At 40.9% G+C, this 11,952-nt stretch overlaps 1 protein-coding gene across 3 annotated transcripts in view; it reads right to left on the bottom strand.

The window, feature by feature from the left end:
* Positions 1–5,220: 5,220 nt before the first annotated feature.
* kmt2ba (lysine (K)-specific methyltransferase 2Ba) overlaps positions 5,221–11,952 on the bottom strand; it is an 86,452-nt gene continuing 79,720 nt past the window's right edge. For all 3 annotated transcript variants that reach the window (XM_070984130.1, XM_070984131.1, XM_070984134.1), the window contains exons 32-35: positions 10,111–10,653; positions 8,000–8,194; positions 7,680–7,902; positions 5,221–6,602 (exon numbers count right to left, since the gene is read on the bottom strand). In XM_070984130.1, the coding sequence (XP_070840231.1) occupies positions 6,410–6,602; positions 7,680–7,902; positions 8,000–8,194; positions 10,111–10,653 (1,154 nt within the window). In that variant the 3' untranslated portion in view covers positions 5,221–6,409. The remainder of the gene's footprint in view (positions 6,603–7,679; positions 7,903–7,999; positions 8,195–10,110; positions 10,654–11,952) is intronic.

Here is an 11,952-nt window from a genome sequence, read left to right as displayed (position 1 = left end):
AATCTGTTTTGAAGGTCCGTTAGTTGTCCAGAAGTAGGAATTCTGACTTTGTATAAAAATCACTCCTTATACAAAAGCTTTGATGTCCTCTTTAGCTCTCTCTAGCTCTCCTTAGCTCTTTGCCGTGTTTCAAAAAGTGAAAGGAAAAAGACATTTTCTATATTTCTACCGCTTCAGTTGGCGACAAAGTAAAATAGCTTTTCAGCTTCAACGACGTGTATGTACATATGAATATATTTGCATAGACTTTGCTAGGTATCCCTAAAAACAAGCAATGTGTTGATTCTCAGTGGATCTGTTTGCATATATGAGTGTGAATTTGATATGTTTCGAGCTACAGTGCAGGGGTTACGCCACACTGAGTAGTGCTGGTGGATCGGACGTGTTTCAGTAAACCTATTTTATGCTAGTGTTGATGGTGTGTGCACTTTCTGTCCCTCACTCAGAGGCCTGCTTGGTTGTGGTGTCATCATATTCTCCTACCACTCATTTTTAAAACCCACGATCAAAGTAAAACTGTCCATAACCACCTTAAGATAGGTCACTGCCATTCACTCGTAGTATAGTTAAGAGATAAAACGCACTTCTTTGACGCATTTTTTTGGTTGACGGAATTGTGTACGATCTTTTCCACATTGAGCGGACACAGGTTACGCCTTTTTTCACTTTTATGTCAAGAAACTGGCAGCCAAGCGCTGTTTCATCGTATGTTTCTCGTACACATTTGTTTTGTCTGAACCATTTCAGGTTTGTGTATGAGTGTGTGTTCACAGGTTGTTTATAGCCTATAAGTAGAAAGTTTCTCCTCTTTTTTTTTTCCCTTGAGACGATGCTCAAAGTGCAGACTGGTGTTATTGACTGTTTATTATCTACTTAAACAATCCTACGCTTTTAAGTCTGTGTAGGTGAAGTGGACACGGCTGCGTTTATGACATGATGCCGTTTGGTGCGACCAGTCACGGCTCACAGCAGAGTGTGAAAACAGCGTTTGACACCAGCACTGTGGGTTTGTGGCCAGAAAAAAAAAAAAAATCTGCGTGCTGTGTGACATTTTCGCGCCAGTGTTGTTGATGTTTTTAATGACCGGGTGATTTTTCCGTCCCTCGTGTGACGGTGTGGTGGGAAGCTTTTCACACTGCTAATTTCAGGTTTGTACTGTTTTCTTCTGTCAGCTCCCTGGTAAACAATTTGACATCCAACACATTCAATAAACTCATGTTGGAGAAAATTTGCCTCTTAAACCTTTAAAGGAATAGTTCAGCATTTTGGGAAGTTCGCTGTCAAACCTAGAGTAAGATAAGATTGATACTCAGCAGCCTGTTAGCTTAGCAGGAAGCTGTGCCTACCATGCACCTCTGTAACTCAACGCTAACATCGCACTTATGTCAATTTTAGATGAATTTCCAGAAAATCTGCAAAATGTGCATTAATGCACATTTCAGTCCACTACCCTTCTGCGAATATTAGGAGGTCATGGGTCAAGATAAACAGCTGGCAGTGCTTCATTATCCAGCCTGCAGGCTGACATGAAAGACGGCGAATAATTGTTTATCTGAAAAACTTGAACTGTTCCTGTTAAAGATGCAACGAGCGCTACCAGCCTCCAGACAGAACCAACGAGCTCCCGCTTTTACCACGCAGTCATTTCCATTTTAGAAAAAAAAAGAAAAAAAAAAAACCTAATTTCCTCGTGAACTCTGTGTTTGTGGGCGCTGATGGTTGACTGAAATGTGACACCACACCGATTGGCTTCAGCATCCTGCGTCACGCAGGTTTGTTCATGTACAAAAAGGTTCTCTGTCCAATCTAGCAGTGTAGTCACAAGACAATCTACGTATATGAGAAATGAAAACCTGCACCCCTGTTACTTGTTGTGTACAATGTTTTTTAGAATCTCACTATTTTTGGATTAATTTGTGCTGGTGACAGTTCCATTGTCTATTATTATGATGATATTATTATTATGGAGCTTTTATTTTATTGCTATTTTGTGTAGGATAGTCAACTGTTTTTACTTTCTCTCTTATTTTATCTTATCATAAACATATAGCACTGGTTTCCTTTTTTTAAACAACTTGCTGAAAATTGCACGATCAGTTATTGTGGTATTAGCAAATGCAATGAAGGAAATACCAGTTAAATGCTGCAATTTTAATTAAGATATAGAATATATTTATAAAAACGGGAAACAACTGAAATTAGTAATTCATAAAATTTGAAAAATGTAAATGCATGGGATACAGGTAACAACAAAACTTATGTTACGTACAGTAATGATACAGGACATGCATCACAAATGGGTTTTAAAACAACTCAGAATAATGTAGCATATGAAATACTAAAGATGAAATTTATAGCTAATATATTGTGTTGAGCTAGTCTGCTTTGGGTTTTTGTTGTAAAGAAAATATTTCTTTTTGTTGTTTTTTTGAGAATGATATACAATTTGTGTATATTTTCATATACAAAGTATGCACTGATATGTTATTGAAATTCTATACCGCTTTTACAAAAAAGTGTTTGTTGTACCAAAGTATCCAAGTCCCTTGAGACCTTACCCTTTTTGCGTATGTTTTACCGTATTTTATATATTAAATAGACAAACTGAGTGAAATGAATTTGAGTCTGGTTTATTTTCTAAACTGTCATCATGATGAAAAAGGTGAACCACTGACTGTTTTTACTGGGCAACAAAGCAAAAATCTCTTTCTAAATTCACCAAAAAAATCAGTCAAATTCCTCTTTCAGTTTATTGTCTCTCTTTTTTTTGTCCCTCTTCATCCTCGGCTCATCTTCACAGTCACAAACGCGTGCGATGAAGCTTCATTTCACACATTCGGCGATAACTCGACGGATAAATTTAGCTGATGACCTCCTGTGAGGTGAGCAGCGACTGAGCGAGCGAGTCGACGACGTCAGAGACACCGAGATTAAACAATTTAACGAACTGGAGACAAAAATAACACCTTCGTTCACTTTAATATTCTGTGTTTCTCTGGTGTTCTATTGTTCTAGCTTTTAATAACATTCATGAGCATTCGGATCTTGTGTTTGAGTAACAGTAGTGCTACTGCAATACGAGAAAAGTACTAGCAGGAAAAGTCCTGCATTGAAAACAGAGGAAGAGAAGGATTGGTTTAAAGTCCGTGAATCAATAGTAAAAGTGCTCATGATGCAGAAAACGATCCTGTGAATGTTCTCAGATATTTGGTTGATCAACAGAACATTAATTGGCAAATGTTTTGATAATCGATCAATGGTTCAGGTTCTTTTTTTAAAGCAAAAATTCCAAAATTTCTCTGGTTCCAATTTCTCAAATGTGATGATTTTCTGCTTCTTAATCGCAATATTAAAGTAAATCACTTCAGTTTGGGTCTGATGATGATGATCATGGTGGGCTTTTCGGTAATTATTTCTCACATCTTATGAACCAGGTCTCAAGAAAACAGTGGCCAGATGAACTGACTAGAAAAATAATTGTTGTTTACAGCCTTATACATTATTTGATTATTCTTTCTCTGTAAGAAGCATTTTACTCGTGGTGCTAATTTTAACTACTTTATATACTGTTGGGTGGATGGATCTTTGTCATGCAGTGCGTGTAAAAAGTTTTCAGCCTGTTTATTTTTTCCACGTTGTTGTTTCAGACCCACTCATCCTAAAATGGGTTCAGTTCCATTTTTTTTCTCTTCAGGATACACACAAATACTCCTTAATGACAAAGCAAAAACAGGTTTTGAGTGTGTGTATTGAATATAAAAGACTGAAATATCTCACTTACATAATTCAGATCCTTTGTTAGGACACTCAGTTGGAGCACTTGAGCTCTGGTGCATCCTGCTTCTATCAATGACTGAAGTCATTCAATGTAATTGTCGTAGACCTGAGAGACAGGATTGTGTCAAGGCACAGATCTGCAGAAGGACAAGAACAGTCTGCAGCATGTAAAAAGCCCAAGTGCACGACAGCTTCCATCCTTCCTATCTGGAAGAAGTAAAGAGCCACATACAGCATCTCTGCAGAGATCTGAAAGTGGCTTTGCACCGACGCTCCCCAAACAACCTGGCTGAGCTCGAACAAGTCTGCTCAGAGGAACGGGAGAAACTTCAAAAGAAATGTGCCAAGTTTGTCCGATCATTTCCAAGAAGATTTGTGGCTGTTGTTGCTGCCAAAGGTGCTTTAACCAAGTACTAAGTGAAGGTCTGAATACTTGCAGAAATGGGCAAACATTTCTGCAAGTAAACCTGTTTTTGCTCATCATTGTAGAGTAATGTGTGAAGCCTGATTAAAAAAAAAAGTCTAAAACATAACAAAATATGGAAAACTTGAAACTTCCTGTATTCTTTTTCACTTTTATATATTTTGGACCTGCTTTCATCCCTCCAGTAAAAGTGTTTCTCCATATTTCACACTGTGCTCAGAATTAAACTTTATGCTCTTTGTACGACCACAGCGTGGACAGGTGCAGGAGGTTTGAGGCTGCAGCTCTGTGCTGGATTATATCATTTTCTAATCCGAGTGCAGCATTAGTTCAGGTCGAGAGAACAAACTCACTGGAATTCTCACACAAGTTGTAACGCGTCAGCTCACCTAAAGGTTTGATACCAAGTGATGCGAGTACACACAAGCACACATCGAATGCTAAATAAGACAGAGGTCATTCACCCACAGTAAAGTATTCAGTGCTGAGTGTTGAGAATTAAAACTACGCAAGTGCTAATTACTACCTTTACTGATGCACTTACAGTTTGCTTTTGGGTGGTTTTACCTCCATCATGTAGCCATATTTTGTGTTTCTGAAAAATAAGCCTGTCTGACAGTGAGGAAACATGAACAGATCCTCCCTCTGTGACTTGACTGTTAGAGAGTTGAAGGATATCCGTCTTTTTGTTTTGACTAGTTTTTCTGGTGTGAGTTTCTCCTCCTCTGCCAACTTCAACCGTGACGCTGCACTTTCTTTCATCACCTGCAGGAAGGAAACCTGCAGTTTGCCAGCTGTGGTTCAAGACTGGCCACATTTTTTCAGGTTTTGAATTTGGGCACCGACTATTTGGTCTTGCTGAAACTGCGTCGTTCCTCATGAATCATGATCACAGAGGACACACATTTACAACTTGCCATCTGAACTATAATTATACTCACTATTGTTCTTGGCTGGACAGATAAATCAACAAAAGTCATTTGGATCTAAATCATCAGCTGCTGCACACTGTTGAGGATCATATTTGTCAATGAAGCTTTATTGAACTCAATCAAAGTCCCAAATATTGATCAGATTTACTTTAAGTAATTGTGCACTCAGGCACTGAACGAAACATCCTTAAAAATAAAGAAAAGTGACAAATAGCCCGACGATTAATGCTGCTATCAACAAAGAAAGCCTTTGATACGTAGAACAAACAGTTATAAATATTAAGATTTCAGATTATCATTAATGGCAGTCGGTGACAACACAAAGGACAGAACTCATAAAACAACTTAATGTTAAGAATGCATATAAAAAAATCTAATAGTTTCCTTAAATATTTGGTTGTGACACTGCTCAGCTGACTCTGTGCCTAAACTGTCAGGTTTCAGGTTTCACATCCAAACACTGGATGACTCACTGAAACTCTTCTGAAACTGGATTTTATCAGCTCAAAAGGAAAAGAAGGTGCAGACTGTTCAAACCTTTGCATTGGAGGATGTTTACAGTTTTCAGTTGCATGCAGATAAGAGCTTTGTTGGTGAGCGTAAACTTTTTCTACTTCCTGTCTTAACTACTGTGTAGTTGGCATCTGCGTTTTTTTTTTTTAACAGAGAGGAAGATTCAAGATACAAAAGAAAGGATTAAATACTAAAAGTTGTAATCCTTGAGATCTTCATGAAGTCAAACCCCATTTTTCATACTAATGTTCAGCATTTCCCTCTGTGATGACCTCTCTGTAGAGTGGTTTGTGTTGGTGGTGGCAGAGTCCGCTGTTCCTGCACTTGGCTTAGACAGCCTTTATGAGGACAAGGGACAGACAGGAAATGATTCATGCATGTATCAGTTTTATCTCTGATATCAGCAGAATGTTTGCTCCCTTTAAACTGTGGGACAGCTGTATTAAGAACATACTTCCTACTGCTGCCTCACATTAAAAGCCCTCGCCTGGCTTTTATTGTGACACAGCCACAGGAAATGCAGCGTATGTATCACCACGGTTAGCACTGACTGCTAAAAGGGAGTAAGTGAGCTACTGAATGTTGTACTTCTGTTGTATTTCTGACTGTAAACAGCTGCTCAAGCAGTATTAAGCCACATTTGCTGTTACTATGAAAACCATGTGTGTCGCCTGAAATCTGAAGGATTACAACTTCAAAGGACACCAGAACAAAACAGTTGTTTGTCTCTTAACTCCTCACCACCTTTTTTGGACGTCGCCCTTTAACCCCACCAACGCTGCCTCGGAGGAGGATCTGTCGTGGGCGGTGCCACGTCGAAAACAGCGCCCTGTCCGACCGACGAGCACACGTAGTACAGGTTGGCGCCCAGCATGACCAGGATGGGGAGGAAGGAGAGGCCGAAGCCGAGGCCCCTGATGCTGCTGTCCAGAGAGAGGCAGAGCCAGTAGATCAGCCTGCGGCGCAGAAAACAACACCAACAATAAGTTCCAGAGGCAGATGAGAGGGACGCACTCGCACTCAGATCCCTCGTTTCTGTCTGATGGAGATTTACAATCAGCTTGATCTGGATAAATAATGACACAAAGATCCAATCACTCCCCACATCATCTCGTACAGCCTTTCGGCAGGAGCATTAGACGGCTTAGCGCCTTGCTGCCTTTCATCTGTTCTTGTGTGCTGGATGACTCAAAGGATCTGGATTAATAACTTAATAGATGCTTTTATACGCGTTCTAGTTTTCCCTCATCGAGCATTTGATTCTGCCTGAGAGTATTTCTTCAGAGCCTGCTGTAGCCAGAAACTGAAACTTGATGCTGAAATGCAAAATGACCTCCGGCTTGTACAACAGAGTGTGTTACTGAATAGAAAAGACAAAGGAAAAGAAACACTTGAACTCTGGCATATAAATGGATATGCAACCTTGTGCAATCAGACGGGTTCAAAACACATCCCCAGTTTAACCAGTTCATTTGGAGCGGGAAAATGCGACTGTATCCAAAATCATGTAACAGTCCATCAGCGCTAGAAACCTTTGCATGGCCACAGTGAGTAGAACAAATCAAAGCTGTAACAGGAAGTAGCTCTTTAAATACAAAGGCCATTAACAGTCAGAGTGTGGTTAATAAGTTAAACATTCACCTACATTTGTTCACAGTCGCTGATTCAGATATGCTGGTTAAACTGGGGATTTGTCGTAATCCTCTGTAATTTCATGTAATTTCATTGTGTGCTGTACAGCTGAGTCTGACAGTGTCGTGTTGGTGTGTTTCAGAAATCCAGCTGCTTGATAACCAGCACAGCTGCAGACTATCAGTCCTGTTAGGTCTCATTCACATTATTGGCTTTTCAAAAGCCAAATGAAAACAATCTGTTTTTCCACTGAGACTGAAAGTATTTACATCTTCTCTGATTAAGTTTAAAATCTAAAAAGGAAGCTGGACTTTTCAACATTATGAATGAAGCTTTGAACTGCTCGGCCTCACAGTCCCCTCACACAACATTCAACAGCGTGTGACAGTGAACACACGTACCTGCCGAAAGCAAATATGATGGTGAGCAGTGGCACCAGCTTCACCAGGTCCTGGCTGATGTAGGTTGCCATGACAGCAAGCTGCAGGAAGAAGAAGAGGAAGAGGGCCAGCGACTCATTGACGTAGTGCCAGTGCACCGCCACCTCTCTGTTCACCAGTTTGCTCTGATAGAGGGGCTTCAGGGCGCTGTAGCGCAGCCGGGCCACACCCTCCACCACCACGCCTGCAGAGACACGAGGATCGAGGTTACCTGCTTACCGTTCATGGCTTACAGTGTTCTATTTACATTACATTAACTCACAGACATAACAAGGTCTTACCAAGCAGGATGGGGATGATGGCGAAGAAGGAGCAGCGTAGAGTGTACACCACCCTGAGGGGGGCGCTCTCCAGCAGCGGCGAGTCAAAGGGAAGAAGGGCGTAGCCTCCCCACACCAGGAGCGGGAAAAGGACCCCTGCAGCCACCAGCGCCAGAATCACCTTCAGTTTGTCACTGCACAGATGCTCACACAGGACTGAGGAGGGAAAGCACAAGGACTTCAGACACAAAGTGATTCTTATTTAATATCAAGTGCAGAAAATCAGTGTCAATAAAATTCTGTGCTGGGACCAGACAGTGACAGCAAGACAAAGAGGATGAGACTGAGAATGAAGGCATGGCATGATTCATCTCAAGACATGTAATTATATCTGATTAAGGAGAGAAGAGATCATTATGCTGCGCTATGAGGCTCAGCGTGCAGTGACTCACTTACTCACCAAGCGAAAATGTGCTCAGCAATCTGATATGTGACCAGTTCATCAAATGATCGCTTCGAATATACTAAATGATTTGATAAAGACTGTCCTCTCTTCTTTTCTAAATTTAAGATTTAATATCAGAGTGATGAAGTAGCATCTGTCTAAATGATAATCTCACTTAAACTGGCCTTAATATGATTTAATAGCTTTACATTTGGGCAGGAAATGACTAAATAGTTATTAACAAAGGATTAGGGGATTAAGAAATCTGATGTATGGGGCGCTCTGGTGGTTCAGGGGTTTACGGCACTAATCATGAACCACGACAGCCCCGTTCTGAGTACCTTGTCACCCACTACCACTCTCTCTCCTCGCTTCCTCTTATCTCTCACTAACAAAGGCTTAAAACAACTTTTATTTTACATTATTGTCTAAATAGCTGACCTTTTTCTCAGCAGAATTGTGAATTTTCAGAGCAGGAAACACACAGGTGTTATTGAAAACAAGACGTTATTACGGACAAAAAAAAACTGTTAGGAATTTGGGTTTACCACAAGCTCTTGAACGCACCATCAGGGAAGAGTTGTCACAACAGTCCTCACTTTCAGCTGCATTACCATATTTGTAATACATGTGAGCAAAATGATTAAAACTAAATCGATTCTTAGGCAAATAAGATCATATGAGTTGCTTTTAATATCACAGTGGAGTGAATGGAAACTGCTGTCTGGAAGGTGGGTAATTAATTCAGGAACTTATAATGTCCATTGGGGTACTGTAGCAGCAGTTATGATAAGAATAAGTGATATTAATTAAAATGTGCAAAAGCTGTAGTTATGGTTAAGGCTGAATGGTTTAAGGAAAATGAAATTGCGATTTTTCTGACAATACTGCGATTTTTCAATTAAAGCAGGCCTGTATTAGTGGTGGTCGCGTCCCAACTTCTCTGGAATCTAGCTTTTATTCCCCAAGACCTTTTTTGTTTCTGCATGAAAATAGTAAGGTAAAATAATGTAGTTGCTTGTTGTTATTGTCTATCCAGGGTTGTTTTTTTCCAACTATGTCAGCTTCTAACTAAATTTAGTTTTCTATGGAGAATCTGATTATGCTCATGTTTTGTGTGGTATATTTGACTTAAAGTGAGCTTTTACGCATCTACACATTATGTGCAGACAATAACATTACTTAAATTCATGTTAAAATGTACACAAAAGATTTTGTGCTTTTGTTTTTCATCAATGGGTGCACGTTGGGACCTGAATCAGTAAAGAAAGTAATAATAGCGATGGCTGAGGTTTAAAATATTGCAATCTATTACCTCTGGCCATTTGTGGTGTTTTGTTTTAGTGTGTTTACATTTATCAGGGGTGCATTCTGCTGGCAGTCACTTTGCATGCCTCCATCTTGTCTGATCTTGTCAATAATAAATTCTCCTTGTTATGATTTCTCTAATGAACCTCTGAATGTCTTTCCCTCTCCAGTCTGGTTTTCTTTTTGATTCTATTTCAGCCAATGTGCACATGTAGTGTAAATCCATGTCTGTGATTGGCTGTTGCTGCTCAGGTCAAACACATCCCCTGTCTTAGATGTTACTCCTTCACTGCTGGCAGAAGTGTGTCTTATTGTTAGTGTAATTCTTAACAGATGTGTGCTCAGATGCAGTGAAGTCCAGTTTGTGTCTCATACTCACTGTACTTGTCGTCCTCTTCTGTCCACTCTGGGTAAAAGTGTCTCTCTGGTTCGGGCTCCGTCTGCAGCTCCCTCTCCTCGGCCCTCTCTACATAGAGCCTGCTCTCCTCGGGAACCTCTTTGCCGGACGGACGCACGATCGTGACTTGCGGAGTGAAACCTTGACCTGCTTTCTCTGGGATCCAATTTGACTGTCCTTCATCTTCCTCCTCCCCCTCCTCTTCCTCATCATCTGCCAGTGAGCCGTCCCCTTTGTCGCCCCGCTGCACCTCAATCTCGTCGTCCCTCCACCTCTCACCCTCGGGCATGCTTTCCCTCCATTTGGCTTTGCTCTTTCTGTCGCTCTCTGCTTGGCTCAGCTCCTCCGACAGGTCCTGGCTTCCTCCGCTGATCCCGGTGTCCCTCTCTTCAGCCTCCGAAACTCCATCGTCGTTGTCCGTCTGAGGCCTCTTGTCTTTGTCTCCGGGCCACGGCAGAGTGCTGGGCTCCAGAAGAGCAGAGCTGGTCATTTCCTCTTCCTCCTCCTTTGAGCCCTCTTCTTCATCTGTAATCTCCTCTCTTCCCTCTAAGCTGTTGCTATCTTGTGGCTTTTTTGGGGCTGTTTGTGGCTCTGCAGTTGGACCAGCAGGTAAAAGTGCCACCTCTTCTGAGATCAAACCACCTTGGCCAGACATCCTGGAGCTTCTAAATGTAATTTCCTCTCTCTTCAGTCAATACCTGTTGCACTGCCGAGGGTTTGGCTATTAGCAAAGCTTCTTCCAGTTGCTAAGTCATTTTTGGACCCATTTTTTTTCTGTGAAGAGAGAAAAAGTCTTCCTTCAGCTCCACACACACAGCAAAAAAATCAAAGTTCACTGTTCATCGTGTGTTGCCCTACATGACTCACCCTGACAGGCCAACACAGTGTAAAGAGCAAGTCTGTGCAGCTGTCAGTCAGTCTGAGTTCATGTCAGAAAAGGAGGCAAATTCCACTTGAAGTTTACTATAAATACACTGTTCCCTTAATCTAAGTGTTGAATGCTGAAGATTTTTGAGGATATCATGCTTTATGTCCACTTATTTGAAGGAGATAACAATACGGCACCTTCTCCTTATTTCAGCCCTGTTAATACCGCCAAATTCATGTTAAAGGGCTGCAAATAACGATTAGCTCCATTAATTGACTTATCAAGTCAACTCTATGTTTCAGCATCTGTGTGGGGAAACTTGCACCGCAGTTCTGACTTCAACAACGACAACAAAACAAAGTTATACAAAGCACAGAACTACAAATGAGTACTGCACAAACCCCGGGGCAGTTTTAACTTTTACCTCCTGAAATTTAAAATACTAACAATAATGTCTCTCCAAGACTAACAGCCCCAACTGTAATGTCAATATGTAAAATACGCAGAGGGAATATTTTACAGTTCAGATCAGATGACAGAGTGGTGCTTTCTGAACACACTGCATTCAGACCAGCTACACAAATGACTAAAATCTCACTTCAGTTAAAACTAAAGTTCACTTATATTTTTGAATGTTAAAGACGCATTTGGAGAAGTTTCCAAGCATGTCAAACCCAGCTTCTGCAAGGCCAATTATTAACAGTAAACAGTGATCGAATTCAGCTATAAAGTGAGTAACGCGCTATATAAACATGGCTGCATTCCTGCTCTCTGAAAACACATGCAATGAACATGGACTTTGCCTGTCCAACTACATACAGCAGACTGCAACAACAGTAGCAGAGACAGCTTTAAAGGAAGTCTGAGTCTGACTGAGATGAAGGCCTATAAACCAAGGCTGGGTCTGTAACAGAGATAAAAAAGAGTCTTTGAGTCTGGTTTCAGGAGAGATTTTC

This window comes from Chaetodon trifascialis, chromosome 17, assembly GCF_039877785.1.
Source record: "Chaetodon trifascialis isolate fChaTrf1 chromosome 17, fChaTrf1.hap1, whole genome shotgun sequence".
NCBI lineage: Eukaryota > Metazoa > Chordata > Actinopteri > Chaetodontiformes > Chaetodontidae > Chaetodon > Chaetodon trifascialis.
This window is presented reverse-complemented; position numbering and strand designations above follow the sequence as displayed.